Below are 20,058 nucleotides of genomic sequence, written 5' to 3'. Positions count from 1 at the left end.
GTGTGTTATGCAGCAACAGCTGATTGATACAGATGGTTAAAATGTCCTGTGACTGTTGGAACCACAGAAGTCTATGCATAGGTTCCTGTTTTTGACTATTTGAAAATCCATTTAGATCTGAGAGCTAGACCTGAGTCTCCTGAGGCTGGATTTGTCATCATTTGTTTAGGACATTTGTTAGGAAAGCATATACCTCATAGAAAGAAAGAATATAGCTTTTCTCAAAGTGGAAAATTGCTCAGAGTTTAAATGCACTTGCTTACAAAGCCTGCTGGCCTTGGTTTGATTCCCCGGTACACATGTAAAAGCGGATGCACAAAGTGGCACATGCATATGAAGTTTGCCTGCAGCAGCAAGAAGCCCTGGTGTCCCAAACACACACACACACACACACACACACACACACACACACATGCTTGCTAGATAAATTTTTTAAAAACCAACAAAGGGCTACAGTGTGGCTCAGTAGTTCAAGGCACTTGCTTGCCAAGCCTGAAGGCACAAGTTCGATTCCCCAGTACCCACCAGAGTCAGACACACAGAATACAGCATGCATCTGGAGTTCATTTGCAGCAGCCAGAGGCCCTGGCACCCCCATTCTCTCTTTCTCTCCTCTCCTTGTCTTAAATAAATTAAAAGCAAATAAGGAAAATTAGAGAAATGAGTGAGATTCACATTCCTTTCTTATTGGGAAAGAAAAGACAACTAGTTTTGTTTTCAGCAGGAGTCACAGGTAAGGCTTAGGACCATGACTTTTCCAGTGACAGTATTCTGAAATGGTAAGTAGAAATACATATATGTTACCAGCTGTTCAAGCCACTGACTGTATTCAAAATACTTCACTTAACAGCATGATTCACTGAGCAGCATCTATGGTAGAACACCATGCTAGATAGTCTGTGTACAGAGATGAAGGTAGATGGGACCCCCAGTAGGCCCCTGGCCTGGCCTCACTAGCGGGATACTGTAGTGGAAGTTAAATATAAATGCTTAAGCCTTACTCTGATCAAGATAACTACCTAAATTCAAATGTATGAATTTATAAATTCAATTTTAAAGATATATTTTTAAAAATCAGAAGTATTATAAAACAAGAGTGCACAGCCATGAAAAGTAAGAAAATAAATGGGATGAACTCTAGATTCAGCAGAGTCAGGACAGAATTGATAACTTGGGAAGTATTATTAAGGGATTTATCCAAAGAAAAACCATAGGAAAGAACAAAGCAATTTATTTTCTGATGAAATGTCAGCTAATAAAGATGGAGAACAAGTGAAACTCTAAAATATATCTGATTAGCACTTCAGAAAAAAAGAGAACATAGGAAATTCAATATTTGGAGAATAAGCGCAACATTCTTTTTCCTGTGGTCATTACACAAAAGTATCAGTCCATGGAAATGAACTCAAGTTACCAAGTAAGATAAATATCAATACATACCTAGACACATCAAGATCTCAAAAATATAAATTTTGGGGGACTGAAGAGGTAGCTCAGTGATTAAAGGCACTTGCTTGCAGAGCTTGACAACTTAGGATCCTTTCCTCAGTACCTACCTAAAGTGACATGCACAAAAAGTGGCATTTGCATCTGGAGTTAGTTTGCAGTGGAAAGTGGCCCTGATGTGGCCCCTCTCTCTCCCTCTCTCTCTCTCTCTGTGTGTGTGTGTGTCTTTATTTCTCCCTGTCCCCTTCTGCTTGCAACTAAATAAATAAAAAAATAAAAATTTCCAAAACTGTCACAGGGAGTTGCAAGAACAAGCAAAGCAACAGTAAGATCAATAGCAGATTCTCTGTGGCATCAGCTACTGCGGGAGACAATAGAGATGGCTTCAAAGGGCTCTGAACAAATGAAAACCAAGAATATTTTATTTTATTTTTTTGTTGTTGAAAATTATTTTTATAAGGTGTGGACATATTTAGTATGTAAACAATACATATTGGTATCAACCTTTCCACGCTCCTTGCCTCTTTTCTGAAGAGGCCTTCCTCATTGGGGATGCAGGTCAACTCCATGGGAATTGTGGGTCATGCATTGTGGGGGCATCAGTCAGTCATAGGGGAGAGGCAATGACTCTGTGCAAAATGTCCCAACTTGTGGCTCTAACAATCTTTTTGCCCCCTCTTCACAAAATTCCCTGAGCCATGCTGGACGCATTTTAAGTCTACTTCAGTGATGGGCACTTAGGAACCTACAGATCTCTGGTTTGGTAGGTGTTGAGTGATCTCAGTGTGTATCTCCTTCACCCTTGTGCTGATATCAGATTCACTAAGAAAGCAGCACTCTTGCTCATTTCCCCAATTCCTCTGTGGTTTCAGCTGGGGCTGGGGTGGAGTGCACTGGGTCGTTTATCTCCTCAGCTCCAGCTCCTGTCTGAAAAAGAGAAGCAGATTCTCCAGTGGAGAGTGAAGTCAGAACAGGTTAAATGGGATAACCATTATTAATTTAGAGAGAACTTAAAGGATGTAGACCCTCTTGTAGCCCAAGATTAGTGGGAGCTTGACAATGAAAAGCAGAATCATTATCTGGATATGATTCTGACTTGTTTTCTAGTTCTAGATAAGGTTTCCTTTACACTGAGTGGATCTGTTAGCCAATCCAAGAGCAGTTGGTTACCCACCATGGCTGTGTGCCACTATTGCACTTTTGTGAGCATCAAGTCAGGCTGTTTGCTTCAGAATCATTTAGACTTTGAGTTGCTTGGACAGATGTTGGCCACTTTCCCCTGGCAGCTCATGTAGCACCTTCCAGCACTAGATGGCCTAATTGTCTGGGGACTGGCTCTCCTCTGGATTCCAACCAGGTTTCTCCATGGTCCATGGTGACAGTGTATGGTGTCTGCTGCAACAGGGTCATACCATTAACCTCTGGTGGGTAATCAAGTGCTCTGATAGAAGTCTGTCTTGTTTGTTTTGGGAGATCTAGTACGTCTCTCTGCTCAACAGTTTATTGTGGATGTAGACCACATCCTGGTACAGGGAATTGCAGGCCAGTGCCAAGGGGAAAGGAAAAAAAAAAAGACAGAGAAACAGGAGAAATTTAAGGTTAGATTTCATCTCACCCTCTCTGAGGGTATTTTGATTCAGGTGTTCCCCCTAAGGTCTTCTTGAGGGTTCCACCTTTTAGTCTAACTTCCAGGATATAGGATTATATGATACCAGTTCAATTTGGGCTCAGTTTTGTGTCCCCTACCCCATCCTTTCCTCTTCCCTCAAGCCCTACCCTCCCTATTGTCCAAGCCTCAAGAGGCTATCCAGGTATGTCAGCAACTCGGGCTGATCCAGGTTAGGAACTACAGATGAGTAAGACCATGTGATGATTGTCTTTGTGGGATTGCGTGAGTTCACATAGAATGATCTGTTTCAAGTTCTATCATTTTTCAACAAATTTCATTGTATCATTTTTTTCTTACTGCTGAGTAGAATTCCATTGTGTAGATATACCACATCTTGGTTACCTATTCATCTAATGATGGGCACTATGAATTGAGCAGCTATAAACATGGTCGAACAAATATCTCTGAACTGAGATGTGGAACTTTTAGGGTAAATACTCAGTAAGGGAATAACAGGGTCAGTTGGTAACTCTATGTTTGTCCTTTCAGGAGTCTCCATATTGATTTCCATAGTGGTTGTACCAGCTTACATTTCCACCAACAGTGAATGAGTGTTCTTTCTCCACATTCACACCAACATTTGTTTTTATTTAACTTTTTAATGTTTGCTATCCTTACTGGGGTAAGGTGGAATTTCATAGTTTTAATTTGCAATTCCCTAATGGTTAGGGATGGTGAATGCTTTCTTAAGTGTGTGTTAGCCATTTGTAATTCTTCCTCTGAGAACTTTCTATTTAATTCTCTGCCCCATTTTTGGTGTAGGTTGTTTGTTTTTTTATTGTTTAGTTTTTGAGTTCTTTGTAGATTCTAGATATTAGGTTTCTGTCAGTGGTATTGTTGGCAAAGATTTTCTCCCATCCAGTGGGTAATCTATTGGCTCTGCTTATGGTATGTTTGTCTGTGCAAAAACTTTTTAGCTTCATGAGATCTCATTGGTTGAGTCCTTGTTTAATTTCTGGGTTACTGGGGTTTTGTTCAGGAAGTCTTTTCCTAGTCCTATATCATAGAGAGTGCCTCCTATTTTTTTTGTTCCAGTAGTTGAAGATTCCAGGTCTTATATTGAGGTCTTTAATCCATTTGGACTTGATTTTTGTGTATGGAAAAATGAGTAGGCCTAATTTCATTTTTCTACATATGGTCATACAATTTAGCCAACACCATTTGCTGAAGATGCTATCTTTTCTCCAGTCTACCTTATTGTCACTTTTGTCAAAGATCAAGCAGCTACAGTTACTTGACCTAAGGTCTGGGTCTTCACTTCTGTTCCATTGATATATGTTTCTGTTTTTACTCCAATACCATGCTGTTTTGTCACTATTGCTTTGTAATATAGCTTTAGGTCAGGTGTGGTGATACCGCCTGAAGTGTTCTTTCTCTCTTTCTTTCTTTCCTTTCTTTCTTTCTTTCTTTCTTTCTTTCTTTCTTTCTTTCTTTCTTTCTTTCTTTCTTTCTGGGATATGTTTGGATATCCAAGGCCTTCTGCCATTACATATAAATTCTGAGATCATTTTTAATCTCTATGAAGAATATTATTGGTAATCACATTAAATCTGTATATTGCTTTTGGTAGAATTGCCATTTTCACAATATTAATTCTGCCTGTCCAAAAGCATGGGAGGACTTTACATCTTCTCAAGTCCTCCTCTAATTCTTTCTTGAGTGTTTTTATGGAAAATCTAGAATTTTATGTCTCCTGATACAGTTAAGCTTAAGAAAGAAACAAGAATGAAAACAGGCTCAGCCATCACAGCCTCTAATGAAGTAAATGCTGAAGCACTATTAAGGGAATAAAAACTGAACCAAAAGGAAAGTAGGGAACATAAGAAACACTAGTGACAGTTGAAACTGATGAACTATGGTGGTAAATGGACTAAAAACAAACACAAAAGCAAGAACCAATATATCTAAGTTTATAAGTTTATAAAAAGACAAAATCAAAACCTTAAGCAATACTAAGGAATAGGGAAGGGAAAAGTTCATCTGTGTTCAAGAGCTAATAAATGGCTGTAACTTTCGGTATTATTAAATAAATGCATATAGAGTGGGGGAGATGGCTCATTGAGTATGGGCACTTGCTGGACAAGCATGAGGACCTGAACATGATACCCAGTGCAAAAACAAACAAACAAAAAAGCTGGATATGGCCACACATGCCTGTAGCCCCAGCACTGAAGGAGATGGAGACAAGTGGATCATCAGGACTAGCTGGTTAACTAACCTAACTGAAAAATGGCAAGCCCCATGTTCAGTGAGTGACTCTGCCTCAAGAAAACAAGGAAAAGGGCTGGAGAGGTGGCTTAGTGGCTAAGGCGCTTCCCTAAAACTCCAAAGGACCCAGGTTCAATTCTCCAGGACCCATGTAAGCCAGATGCACAAGGTGACTCATGCATCTGGAGTTTGTTTGCAGTGGCTAATGGCCTTGACATGCCCATTCATACCCTCTCTCTTTCTCCTTCTTTCTCTCATAAGTAAATAAACAAACCATTTTAAAAAAAGAAAACAAGGAGAAGAGCTTTATTTAAAAGCTGGTATTTACCTTAAGTACAGGGGAAAAAAGACCTTCACCTTAGTGTGACCTGGTCTAATTGTGAAACATGTAATTTCCAAAGGTAGGAAGTCTACAAACTGTAACAATGTAGTTTGTTAGAAGTACAAAGATGAAGACATTGCCACAACACAAGAGACACACACTTCCACAGCAGAGAGATACAGAACTTACCACTAGAACACATGGAAGGAAACAAGTTATATGAGTTAATATGAGGAAAGTTCCAGAAGAGAGCCTAGAAAGTCATATGACATTCACCAGGAGAGTGGCAGCCTTTCTGGTAGGGAGAAGCATAGGCAAATGCATAATACGAATATAAAGAGTAATGAAACAGAGTATAACACCTCATTAAGGGTGACAAATACAAAAAAGACCAGCCACCAAAGAGAAGGGTCACCACATCCCCAACGAGGAAAAGGGGCAGGGAGGAGGGAATGGATGGTACCAACATGTGTTGCTTACATGCTAAACATGTCCATAACTAATAGAAAATAAAAAAGAGAAGAATCAGACACACAAGCTGAGCAAGATCAAGAGCAGCTCTGAATCTGTAAGCAGCTGAGTGACAGGATCAGATCTCAGGTTCCACTGGTCAAGAAGACTCTCAGAGAAGAACCAGGAGATAGGGAGATCTATGAGGAGGTGACAAGAGATACATACTATATGTAGAGACAGGCTGAGGGACAATATCGAAATTCCACCTTCTTCAGCTCACCAGTTCAGTTTCCCAATCACAAATCAAGTGCCCGTACTAGGTTCAACTAGACAAGAGTTGGAAATATACAACACAAATTTGTGGCTCCTGTGACCCTTCCCAAGTGGAGAAGAGCATCTGTGCTGCTAGTTAGACCTGTCTTAGGAGGCCCTGTGCTACCTGCAGGTAAGATCCTCGTCCAATCCCCTATGTGCAGTTCCAATAGGATCAGTAATAAGAAAACAAAAAGATGGTTCTAAAGTGTACAACAGAGCAGTGGCAGACTGTGAAGGAAAGGTACTTCGGGAGCCTGAAGCTGTGCAATGGGCTTTTCACCTGCATGTGGTTGATTTCTAGTGGTAAATGCTACCCCAGCCTTGGCCGCCCCTCTTGAGTAAATACCCCCCCCCCCCCGGTACCTGTGCACAGCCATGCAGAGGCCAGAGGAGGACTTAGTTGTCCTCTGTCACTCTTCCACCTCATTTCCTTGAGACAGGTTGCTTACCAACCCTAGATGTGCCTGTTCTTGGCTAGGCTGGCTGACCAGCAAGCCCAGTGATCCTTCTGTCTTTGCCCCTCCAGTCCTGGGACTGGTTATCGACATGTGTGGCCACCTTTGGTTTCGGGAATCCAAACTCAGGTCCTCATGCTAAGGCAGCAAGTGCTCTTACCCACTGAGCTTGCTCCGAAGCCCCATAAATATATTTTCAAAGAAACCTGGGCTTTCTCCATCTTCTTCCCTTATACGAAGCCAGAAATTAAACAGCAATAAAGCCAAAAATCTCAGAAAAATCAAAATGTCTCCCTCAGGCCTTTAGAAATTGCTCCTATACAGCATTTTCCAATGTGTGTGCCACTGAACATTGCCATGGGCAGGAAGGGGCAGGCAAAGGGAGTAGCTCTTAGCCATATGAGCTGAGAAGCACAGGAGAAACATTCCTGTCCAAACACACTTAGAGGGGCTTTAAAATGCAAATGAGCACTTACAGATCTCCAAAGGGTCCACATTATTACATGGAGCACTGCCCCCACTCATGCGCGATACACAACATGAAGACAATCTCCAAGGAGCCATGTTCTGAGGAACACACCGTGAGAAGCCCTCACCCAGGCATTCACCCTCTCTACAGGCATTTTGCTTTCAACCACTGAGCAGACATGCTCTGCTTTGATCACTTTGGAAAGCACAGCACGACTCAACTTTATATACAAATAGTCTTAAACAACAGGGATGAGTGAAGAGTGCGTGTGAGCGCTTCAGATATGTATTTTTTTATTTTGGTGAGCGCTTCAGATTTTTAAGTGTTGCTGACCACATCTGGGCAGAGCAGCAGAGGCAGCCCTAATGTGAAAAACTCAAATCAGAAGGAAAGAAGACGCTCTGAGGCAGTCAGGAGTTCGTAGGTGTTTCCTCCTTTGGGAGCATGTTCTGTCTTGCAAAGCACAAGACAGAAAGTGGAAGCCGCCTGGAACTTGTAGCCATCTCGGTGTGCCGTGGAAGAGAAAATCAGAACACACGGTAACCAAGGAAACCAGGATCTGAGAGGCCAAATTTCTGCGGAAGACAAAGAACTAAACCCAACAGGCTATGCTTCATTTCCTCTCGGTGTTTTTGGCAATTCCTTCCCACCACACAAGGTAAGACTTTAAGAAAATAGCACCAAGACACTGCTACAAGGCTAAAGATGTAGGTAGACATGCTTGCAATATCACAGTGATCAAGAGATGAAAATTGGAGCTTAGAGTTGACCAGTGAGATACCACAGGAAACACCCCAAGATTTGACTCCATCACTGAAGGCCTAATGCTACGATGCTACAAGCGAGGAAGAGATACAAGGTAGACATGGTGGTGCACACGGGACATGTCAGAACTTGGGAGATGGAGGCAGGTGAACCAGGACCTCAAGGACATCCTTAGCCACGTAGGGAGTTCTGAGGCCAGCGTGAGCTATATAACACACTGTCTTAAAAACCCAGAAAGGGGAGCTGGAACAATGACTCCCTGGTTAAAGGCGCTTTCCTGCAAAGCCTGAAGACCTGGGTTTAACTATCCAATATCCATTTAGAGCCAGATACATAAAGTGGCACATGCATCTGAAAGTCCATTTGCAGTGGCAGGAGGCCCTGGTATGCCCATAACCTCTCTCTGTGTGTCTACTTCTTTCTCTCTATATCTTCTCTCTCCCAAGTAATAAATTAAATATAAAAATAGCCCAGAGAAAGGAAGGAGGGAGGGAAGGAATGAGGGAAGGAAGCAAAGAGGAAGGGAGGGGAAGGAAGGACAGACAGAACATCTCATGAAGCCTCAAACAGAAACTTGAATCATTGTAAGGGATATAAAGATTACCAATGTTTACCCAGATAAACAAAGATCATCTCTGAGAAAGATACATCACCAACAGCTGCTGCAATTCTTCATAAACAATACCTGCCATGGAAATTACAACCTCACTTTGCATACCAGGAGAATGAACCAAACCAAAGAAAAGTAAGAAAATAATAGAAAATCCAACAGGCAATCCCAGCATTGACATCGGAGGTGACCTTTAACATAATAGTGACAAGCATGTCCAAGAAAACAGTGACAACATCAATGTTTACAAAAATAAACTTTGTAACATAAAAAGGAACATCCTACATGAAAAATTCAATAACTCTAAGAATTCAGAAGAATATCTTAATAATAACCAGATACTGAAGGCAAGATAAGAAATTAACTAAAAGACAGGTGAACACAAAGTATCCAAATTAACACATGAAGGGGAACAAGAATCAAAGCACACAAAAAAGCATTATAGCTGGGCGTGGAGGCACATGCCTTTAATCCCAGCACTTGCAAGGCAAAGGTGGAAGGATCGCCATGAACTCAAGGCTACCCTGAGACTACATAGTGAATTCCAGGTCAGCCTGAGCCAGAGTGAGACCCTACCTCGAAAAACAAAAAACAAAAAACAAAAAAAAAGCTTTATAAACATATCTCAGTGCCATAAAAAAATGCCTTGCATCCACGTATCTTAAGAGTTCCAGATGAAGAGGACAAGAACGAGAGAATGAAGTGCTTGAAGAAATGAGGAAGAATTACTAGATATAAAAAGACTTCAATCTATAGACTGAAGTTTCTCCATGTCCAAGCAGCATGTGAAGAACAGTATATCAGGCACTTCCCAGTCAGACTGCTAAAGACAAAAGGCAATGAGAAATACTTTAAAAAAAGAGGAAAGCACACACTGGTATTCAGAAAGTCAAAATGATTGTTAGCTGATGTTGCAACAGAAATCATGGATGCTGTAAGACCCTTAAGGAATTCTTTTAATTTTTATTTTTTAATTTGAAAGCGAAGGACAGAGAGAGAGAGAGAGAGAGAGAGAGAGAGAGAGAGAGAGAATGGGGGCGCCAGGGCCTCCAGCCGCTGCAAACGAACTCCAGATGTGTGCGCCCCCTTGTGCATCTGGCTAACATGGGTCCTGGGGAATTGAGCCTCAAACCGGGGTCCTTAGGCTTCACAGGCAAGCACTTAACTGCCAAGCCGTCTCTCCAGCCCCCCTTAAGGAATTCTTATCTTTAAAGTGCTGGCAGAAAAATTATACTTCAGCAATTAAAGTCAAATTGGAAGAATAGTTATACCAAAAAAAAAAAAAAAAAAAAAAAAAACTGGAAGAAAGCCTCACCAGCAGGCACAAAGCAAAAGAATTACCAAAAGGAGCTCTTCAGGGCTGGAGCGATGGCTTAGTGGTTAAGGTGCTTGCCTGTGCAGCCTAAGGATTCAGGTTTGACACCCCAGTACCCATGGAAACCAGATGCACAAGGTGGCACATGCATCTGGAGTTCATTTTCAGCGGCTGGAGGCCCTGACACACCACTTCTCTCCTTCTCTCTCTCCCTTTCCCTCTCTCTAAATAAGGAAATAAATGAAAATGTTTAAATATTATATTTTTTTATTTATTTGAGAGAGAAAAAGACACAGAGAGAGAGAGACAGAGGAAGAGTAAGAGGAAATGGGCATGCCAGGGCCTCCAGCCACTGCAAATGTACTCCAGATGCAGGTGCCAGCTTGTGCATCTGGCTTACGTGGGTCCTGGAGAATCAAACCTGGGCCCTTTGGCTTTGCAGGCAAATGCCTTAACTGCTAAGTCATCTCTCCAGCACTAAAATATTTTTTAAAAAAGGAGTTCTTCAAATAAAAGAAGAACAAGTCAGAATCATATCCAAAAATGAGCCTGCTCTCCATTATCAAGCTCCCACAAACTGTGGGCTTCAAGAGGACCTACACCTATTAAATTCTCTCTAAATAAAATGGTTATCCCATTTATCTGGTGCTAACTTTACTTTCCATGGGAGAATTTTCTTCTCTTTTTCAGATGGACACATATCCTAAGGACAGAATCAGCCCAGCACACCTCAAAAGGGCCCCAGCTAAAACTAAGAGTAATTGGGGAAATAAGCAAGAGTGCTGCTTTCTTTGTGAACCTGGTACCAGGAAAAGGGTGAAGGAGACAGACATAGAGAACACTCAATTCCTACCAAACCAGATATATAGAGATACAGAGGCTCCCAAAACCTCATCACTGAAGCAGACCTAAAATGAACATGGCTCAGGGAAATTTGCAGAAGACGGGGTGGAAAGAATGTCAGAGCCACACATTGGGTTATGATACAAAGAGACATTGCCTCCTACCCCAAACTGATGGCTAACCCCACAATGCATGACCCATATTCCCCAATGAGGAGGGCCCCGTGGAGGGGGGAGGGCAGGAAGGATCCTAACGATGGTACCAACTTGACTGTATATACTGAGTACAAAACTAATAAAAAGAGAGAGAAAAAAAGTAATAATAATAAAGGAAGAATATCCCAGATGGAAAAAAGAAATGTGGAAAAATGAAGAACACTGGAAAGATAAAAGAACACTTACAGTCCAATGATCATAATATTGTGGGCAATTTTAAAACATGCAAATAATACAGACAAGCCGTCACTAAGAGAGTAGCGTTAAATTGTAAGGTCTTCTATGGCTCAGAAGTGATCAAGTACTAATTAAATGTAGGCCACACCACTACAGAAAGAAATGTACACTATAATATTGAGGATTGCTATTTAAACAGTCATAAAATAGTAGATAACCGAAACTACTAGAGGAGTAAAGATGAATTTTTAAAAAAAAGAACTAGAGTTAATACATGGGCATATGTTTGTATTCCAAGCTACCTGGAAAGCTAAACACCTTCAAAATTCATATATTGAAATCCCACTGCCCAATGTGATAGGATCTATGGGAGGTGATTAGGTTCTGCCTTCATAGAACCCTGTGAACGGGATTAATATTCTCACAAAGGAGGCCCTGGAGAACTCTTACTTCTTCAACCACAAACATGCAGGGAGAGATAGGCCATCTCTGAACTATGAAGCAGGTCCTCACGAATCACTGAATCGGGTGCTCACCAGACATTGAATCTGCCTTCATTATGGACTCTACAGTCTGAAGAACTATGAGAAACAGATATCTGCTGTTTAAGCTACTCTGTCTATGGCATTATTGTTGTAACAGCCCAAATGCGCGATGACAATATCCAGATGGCCAATAAGCATATGAAAACATTTTCACATTATTATTGTTGAAGTACAAAAATCCATCCTGATGAGATACCACTACATTTTTATCAGATGGATAGTACTATTTTAAAACAATGATAGTCAGTACAAGTGTTTTCCAGGGTTAATGAAGTGACTAGAATACTCACACACTATTGGTAGTATAGATGGTCATAGGTACTTTGGAAAACAGCTTGGCAGTTTCTTCTAAAGCTGACTATATAAACAGCCATACTGTATGACTCAGCAACTTCCTTCTTAGGTAAACACCTATAAGAAATCCCTACATGTGGGCTGGAGGAATAGCTTAGCAATTAAGGCATTTGCCTGCAAAGCCAAAGGACCTAGGCTCGATTCCCCACAACCTACGTAAGCCAGATGCACAAGGGGGCACATCCGCCTGGAGTTCATTTGCAGTGGCTGGAGGCCCTGACACACCCATTCTCTCTCTGTCTCTCTCCCTCCCCCTCTTTCTCTGTCAAATAAATAAAAGTAAAATATTTAAAAAAAAAGAAATCCCTACATGTGTACACCAAATTGCATGTACAAGCAGCATTATTCAAAATAGCTAAAAACTGGAAGCAACTCAAACAACTATTGCAATAGAATGAACAAATGTATTGTTGCTATTTCTGTAAGTTAACATTATATAGTAATTAATAAGAGTAATAAAATATATGGCATGGATAAATGTCAGATAAAACACTGAATAAAATATATCTATATATGATTCTAATGATATAAGGCTCAAAAATATAAAAGAGCATGCAGCATTATTCCATTCATGTAAACTCAAAAGTAAAGCTTACTAATATTCAATGATACAAGTGAGTGTAATGGTTGCTCTTAAGTTAGGGTAATCAGGGAGCCTTCTGTAGTACCTGTATCTTGATCTGGTTACAGGAACTCATCACTTGCTAAAATACATCAAGATATGCACATTTAAGTCTGTTGTTCTCTGTGTGTATGTTTTGCCTCAATAAAATATGTCTAACTATCCCTCCAATGAATCTTGCAGTCATCATTTTTAATGCTGTGTGTGTGTGTGTGTGTGTGTGTGTGTGTGTGTGTATAAAATGACTTATTCTTATAGTTCTAAAAGAAAAGAAAGCAAGCAATGCTGGTGCACTTCCTCCTCTGCTGAATAGCAGAATGACACTTGTACCTGACATTCCATGTCTGGACCACTCTGAGCAGCAGAATCATAACTAAACCATAGGAAGTCTAATTATCTACATGCAAAACCAAAAATCTCAGGGGCTATGACATTATGTCTATGAGTTTAATAATGGCCGCTGCATGACCAAAGAAAATAAGTAATCCTACCACAAGTAAGTGAGCAGATAAAGTGCACAGAGTAAATACTGCAGAAATGAAATCAAGATGGTGGTCACTTATATAGTTCTCTGCTCTGCCACGTATCTTTTTTTTTTTTATTTTATTTTCTATTTTTTTATTAACAACCAAAATAATTAAAAACAAAAACACAACCTTAAAGGTAGAACATCAGTAAAGTCAAACTGCTGCTGGAGTTCACGGATGAACCTGAGGTACATGCTTTCTCACTGCGAGGCAGGATATAAGCACGTAACTGAATTTAGGGGTATACACATATACATATATATATATATATATGTATATATGTATGTATGCATGTATGTATGTATGTATGTGTATATGTGTATGTGATTGAGATATATATGTATATATATATATATATATATATATATATATATATATATATATATATCTCCAAGAAGAATCAGAAGTGGAAACCACCACTGGAGAACAGAAAACACCAACAACTTTTCATCATGCAATCCCAAAGCGCTCTGCTCTTTTCCTCTTCTTTGCCTCTGTGTCCTCTGTGGCTCCAGTTCCAGCTGAACTTGTGACTATCCCAAATCGTTCCTTCCTTTTCTTCAACTTCTCATCATCTTCTGACTTTCTAGAGATTGCAGAGACATTCAAACCAAATCTTTGTGCTCTTTCCTTCAGCTTATCCAGATTGACCACAGGCTTGTTGTCAGATGACAGACCTTTTGTTGGAGCTGAAGGAATGCCAAATCTAGCTGCCCGAGCAGCTTTCTTACTCTCCAAGCTCACGGGCACATTGAATCGTTCAGCCCTTTTCTGCATTCTCTCAGTCTGTGGCATTTCAGATGTAATTTTTACCACCTTCTTTTCTGATGCCACATCGACAGTTTTTTCAGGAGTTTCTTCCTCTTTGGCAGGCAGCTCTATGGGCTTCGGTTCTTCTTCCTCTGTTTCGTCTCCCAATACATCTTCATCATTTGCTTCCTCTTCAGCATGTTCTTCAAGATATGCCTGGAGCCTATTGATAAGATCTTGTTTTATTCCCTTGGTTTCCAATCCACGAGCAAGACACTCTTGCTTTAGTTCAGCAAGCTTCAGCTTGTGCAGCTCCACCGTCTCCGCCGCCATCTTCTCACCCCGCACTCCACAGGCCCCCTGCCGCCGCCGCCGCCGCTGCGACCCGGAGCTCCCGCCTCTCTGCCACGTATCTTAAGTAGACTTCTAAATGTGTAGAGAGGCATATGACCCACCCACAACAGGACTACACAGCCACAAAGGGTGCTAACAGCAAATCACAGATAGTGTGAAATTCCTAGAAGATAAAGAGCAGATGGGAACAGAGAACTGAGGGAAGAGATAGCCAATAGACACATGGTAGAAAACGTGGTTTCCAAAATAAAAGCCAATACAAGGAAAATCACATAAGCAAAAAGAGAGTGAGAGAGCCCTACGAAGCAGTCAGAGGACTGCTCAAGAAAACCACAAGGAAAGCAAGAAGGATCAGTGATGCTCTTCCATCCCATCCCCACATCCCTGCTCCATACCCAAAGGCAAATTCTACAGCTGCGTTTTGATTCAAGTCTCAACTCCACTGCTAACTGGAGAAGTAACTCTGGGGAAATTACTAAAATGCTCTGTGCCTCCATTTCCTCATGTGCAAAGTGTCAGTTATAAGAGTTTCTGATTCATAAAGCTTAATGTATGGCAAGCATTAGAACAGTATCTCACAGAAAGCCTCGTTAAATATCAGACATTAATATTATCCTAAACAACAACAGGGATGTTTATTTCTGACCTGTGGCCTGCGCCCAAAATCAGAGCTGAGTGGGCCCAAAAGTCATGTCAAGATCCAAGAAAATAGATTTTCCCAGACATCCCAACAGATATGAGAAGCACAGAGGGCAGAAGTGCCCAGTAGCAAAGCCCGCTGACCACTATGCCCACACACTCAGTCTTCCCAGGAAAAAGGGAAGACTGCCCAGCAAATGGACAAAACCTACCCCCAGGTACCCACAGTTCTGAACCTAGTCCTTTATCTTGACAGACTGACAGGCAGGAATCACAGAAATCTGAGGAAAACTGGGAACATGAGAAAACGTGTCAAAGAGGAGCTTTACAAGATCTAAAGGAAACAGGCACAACCTGAGCAGAGGGGAACTAAAAGTTTGCATTCTCCCCGCCCACAGACATATTTAAGAAAATATTATAGACATAAAATAAGAAAGGTCTACTCTAAAAAAAAAAAAAAAAAAAAAAGAGCCATCAAAATAGGGGGAACTCCACCAGAACTAAACAGTTAAGACATTATTGCTGAAAACACCACACTGAGAGGTCAAGCTAGCCCTAAGGTGGAAACAACCTGCTGGCTAGCTGTCACGGTGCTGGAAAGTGCTAATCAAACTGCCAGGGGAGAAAAGTCACCAACATGTGAACAAGGAGTGGATTCTGCAAGCTACACAAAGAGCCAGTCAGCCAAGAAATACCCGCCAGTGTAAAAGTGGCACCCAGGTTACAGGGTGGGAGCTCCATGCCTGGTGCTGATAACCAAGTCAGAAGCCTATTGCTTGGGAGGTCATAGACCCTAGTGGGAAGCTTCCACTGTTTTTTGGCTGAAAGGAGAAGTATGTCCATCAAAAAGTCTTCTAGCTGTCCATGCTTATCTCTTTTGAGCCATTCTGCTCTGTCATTCTTGGCTAGAGAATCTGCTTCTTACAGATGGCAACAAATACTGGGGAGACCCCAAGACCCATCACAACGAAAAGAAATCCAACTGCCTAGCATGAGACAAGTCATCCCTATCACACCCACCTGGGCCGAGGAAACACCAGAGGAAGTGTGGGTTCTATATGAGCGCTTCCCTCCCTGCTAGCCTGACAACCTCCCCCAGGGAGATGGTGGTAGACAGTGAAGAGACTCAAAACTCACCAAAGCAGAAAATAAGAGGCTGCTGAGAGCTTAGCACTAGAGGAGGCTTCTAACGCACCCTCCAAAGCTCAGAGCCACAGGGTGGGACTACTCTGAAGCATGTCCCCCCAAGGCTAACTAATGCATTCATGACCCCACAGTGATTACCACTGTGGAGCCCACTGAGGAGGGCCCTCTGTAGAATGGGGGTGGGAGAGAGGAGACATAAGAGTATAACCTGGTGGGAATATGACCAATTTGCAATATGTTCCTATATTAAAGTTCTCGGTATTTTTTTTTTAAAGAGGAGGAACACAATTTTTAAAAAAATGTGAACTCCAAGTGGCAAATCAGAATTGCTTGTTGGGAAGACAGATGAAAGGAAACATCCCAGCAAAGGAACACAGGATAAGAAGCAGAAAGAAGTTTTGATTGCAGCCCCTCTCAACTGAGGCTGCTCAGGACCACCCAACTTCAGGATGCCCTGTCTAAAATATCAGGAAAGACTGTCAGGCCCAATGGGGGCTTCTCATAGGAGCTGATTCTGACTGTGGGCTGATCTTGGAAGAAGAGATTCCAGTAGTAGGACATGTCTCAATCCGTACTGAAACTGATCCCACTCAGCCATCACACCCAGAAATTAAGGGCTATGAACGCAGGTCTGAGAGGATCTTGGCCATTTATTTTTCCCTTTTCCCAGAAAGAGTACCCAGAGGCACCAGGTCACCAGGGTTCTTGCGGTTTACACACAGCAGGGTTGGATGATTCCCCAGTCTCCATTTGTATCTTTGTTTGGAAGTTTTCAATGTGCACTGATGGATGAGGTCGGTATCTGCCCCATAAATTTGTTACGTTCCTTTAGAGGCTTGTCAGCATATACCCAAGCCAAAGATCCATGGTTACAAGCTCTCTTTAAATCTGACCTTTATACAAGTTTGATTCTAACTGGCATTTGGGGTTTGATTCCTTTCAGAGCAAACCACGGGCTGCCAGAGGCTTCTCTATAGAAGACCCTGCGTGGCTAACGCAGGGTCTGTGGAAGTGTGTTACTGGGGAATGTCACTTTGTGCCACCCTGAGCTCCCGGGCACTATTTGTGTCCAGGGACAGACCACAGACAGACCCACCCGGAACACAGAGTCACATGGAGACTGAAGGGTTACACTCTTCCCTTAGTTGTAGGATCTGCTATGTTATGTTCCCTGTCTCTCACCTATGCAGACAAAGGCTATGCTGGAAGTCTTAAGTTACCTGTTTAGGTGAGTGCAAAAGATCAAAGTGGGGAATGGTGTAGTGAGTTTTGAGTCACATTAAATAATTTGACTAGAAAAATACATCGCATTCTCCTTGAGCCATCTGGCCAAGCTGGGGCAATTCCTTCTCCTTCCTAAGGAGTAAAAGTCAGCCTGAAGACAGTTCCAGCACAAGTGATATGTCTGAATTTGCTTTTTAATGAATGAGCAAAACCCCTCATTTTAAATGAAAAAAAAAGTATATGACCAATCCTTGACCATGGATAACTCTTGTAATATAGATGGAATTTTACAAAATTGAGAGTATACTGAAAACTATGAAATTTAAAATATTATTACAATGTTGGCCTTTCTAGTCCCTGACATAATCATTCAGAGGTAACTCTACCATCTATCTTTTTCATGCTATGCACTTTGGCTGGCCTGGAACTTGCTATGTAGGCCAGGCTGGCCTTGAACTCAGGAACCCTCAGTCTATGCCTCTTGACTACTGAGATTACAGATATGAGCCCTCTTTCCATCCTTTGAGATGTATATATATGCACTTATTTCTTTTACAAAAATAATAATAAGTTGAATATGTACATTTATCTGAAAGCATGTCCATAACAGAGACTTTGTATTTTGGCATCTATTTAACAACAACAACAAAATAGTGTCTTCTATACACCAAGTCAAACGTAGTGCATGTATGTGACTCTTTCCATTTCTTTACACTGAAGACAGTACAATTCTCCTGTTTCCTAGCAGTTAATGTTGCTGAGAACAAGTCTAAGGGACAGGTTCATATTTAACTATTTTTCTTAATCACTTGTTTTTAGGACTTAGAGTTAATTATAAGCATCTTGAATTTAATTCATTTTTATTGGAAAAAAATTAATTTCTTCTTTATCAAGTTGAATGAGTTTTATTTCCCCATTTGTTTTGTTTAGCCTTCATGGTACCCTACTGAGCTTCTGTAGCAGAGCAGTGGATCTGCAAATTTTTAAAAATCTACAGACCAAAGGGATAAAGTAATCTGTAGGCAGCTGCAAAGGTCCAAATGTTCAGAGGCCCAAGTCAATGAAAGAGAGCTTGGGTGTGAGGAAGGAAGGGAAGAAGAGAGGAGAGAGGGAGGCTGCTCCACTGAGGAGTACCCCACCTCCAGCATCAAGGCAGGGGGAAGGCTGGCAAAGTCTATGACTAAAAGGAAAGTCCCAGTCCTCCCAAAGAAGATCCCACAAAAGGTCAATGCCACCAGAAAATCTGAAATGTGTCCCCAATACTTCCCAGAGGTCACATTGATTGGCTCAGCAGGGAAGTAAGCTCTGACCACCTTCCCAGAACCAGGAAAATCAAAGCCATCTTGCATGGACACCCAACAAGCAGAAACTTCTTGGCCCACTCTCTTCTTCTCCTGCATCTCCCTCTAAACCCAGAAGGTCTGGGGTAGGTGATTCTTACAGGACCACACACCCTCCCTGAGGCAATGGCTGGCCTGGTGACCATCTCCAGCTGGAGAAGGGGAAATGAACTACAATCAGTGCTCAAATTGTGATGATCACATGGCAGTGGAAATTCTGAGTGAGTGGAATCTGTGCTATGTGAGCTAAAGCAATACTCCTCAAATGGGAACACATGACATTGAACATTTGCTGCTTTAAAATATTAAATCCCCAGATCTTCACTCTCTGCATATGCTCTTTCCTAGAACCCACTTACTTAAGAAGGCTCCTGTATCCATAATGTCCTGTGTTCTTTTTTTAATTGTGAGTGGGTCTGAGTGCGTATGGTCATGTGGGCAGGTGTGCATGCACATACACGTACACATGCATGTGAGAACCAGAAGTCAACCTTGGGTGTTGTTTTTTAGGTATACCATCCACCTTCTTTGAGACAGGGTCTCTTACTGGTCTACAGCTCACTAATTAGGCTACGCTGGCTAGCTAGTGAGCCCAAGGGAGGGGCCTGTTTCTACCTCTTCAGTGCTGGAATTACAAGGCGCTTACCACCATGCTTGCTTTTACATGAGGGTACAGGCGACTGAACTTATGTTTTCATTCATGTGAGACAAGAATTTCACCCTTGGAGCTATCTCCCCAGGACACATGTCCTTTTGCCACTTTATACAGATCACAGTCCTCACCCAGCCCATGTCTCCAAACGTCACCCAAGCATAGAATCCTCTAAGCATCTTCAGCCTCTCACCCAGATTAATTCTAACATGACGCATGCCTTTAACATTCTAAAAGTTAACTTTCCATTATTTCCCTCACATTCTCCTCTGGCTGCCACTTTCTCCAGTAGGTATCTCTTAGAACTACTTCCTAAGGAGACCCAGTCACAAAGTACCCCATTGTCTCACTTCCAGTTCACTTCTCAACCCAAGTAAGGCCAGTGTTTTTAGCTGAAAACTCAGTGCTAACAGATTTTGTTCCACAAGGTGATGTGTCCAGTCCAAGCAATCACTTGGATCACTGTGCCAGAACATGCCATTTCCTCAACATCCCTATTGTGTGACTACTACAAGTCAGTAAACCAAGGAGACCTAAGTGGAAGTTAGCTGGGGTGAGGATATCTAAGAAACTGATTTCTCAACATGAAGATGTTCCTCTTCTTCCATCTTATTATGAACTTGAACTTGATGTCTTAGGTTGC

The 20,058-nt window shown here is 41.7% G+C and overlaps 2 protein-coding genes across 3 annotated transcripts in view; both read right to left on the bottom strand.

Moving 5' to 3' along the window:
• The window catches only part of Sh3gl3 (SH3 domain containing GRB2 like 3, endophilin A3), a 145,164-nt gene that overhangs the window by 55,555 nt on the left and 69,551 nt on the right, over positions 1-20,058 (bottom strand). The gene's annotated exons all lie outside the window — the stretch shown is intronic.
• Positions 13,732-14,433, bottom strand: LOC123459540 (SAP domain-containing ribonucleoprotein). 2 transcript variants are annotated; one of them, XM_045146367.1, is made up of 2 exons: positions 13,962-14,433; positions 13,732-13,892 (listed from the first exon to the last, which is right to left on the bottom strand). In XM_045146367.1, exons 1-2 carry the CDS (start codon positions 14,391-14,393, stop codon positions 13,761-13,763), a joined length of 564 nt encoding a protein of 187 aa, XP_045002302.1. In that variant the 5' UTR covers positions 14,394-14,433; the 3' UTR covers positions 13,732-13,760. The 2 variants fall into 2 exon arrangements, with proteins under 2 accessions (XP_045002302.1, XP_045002301.1); XM_045146366.1 differs by having other exon boundaries at positions 13,732-14,430.

Source organism: Jaculus jaculus, chromosome 3 (genome assembly GCF_020740685.1).
Source record: "Jaculus jaculus isolate mJacJac1 chromosome 3, mJacJac1.mat.Y.cur, whole genome shotgun sequence".
Classification (NCBI taxonomy): domain Eukaryota; kingdom Metazoa; phylum Chordata; class Mammalia; order Rodentia; family Dipodidae; genus Jaculus; species Jaculus jaculus.
The sequence above is the reverse complement of the archived record's forward strand: the minus strand, read 5'-3'. Positions and strand labels throughout refer to the sequence as shown.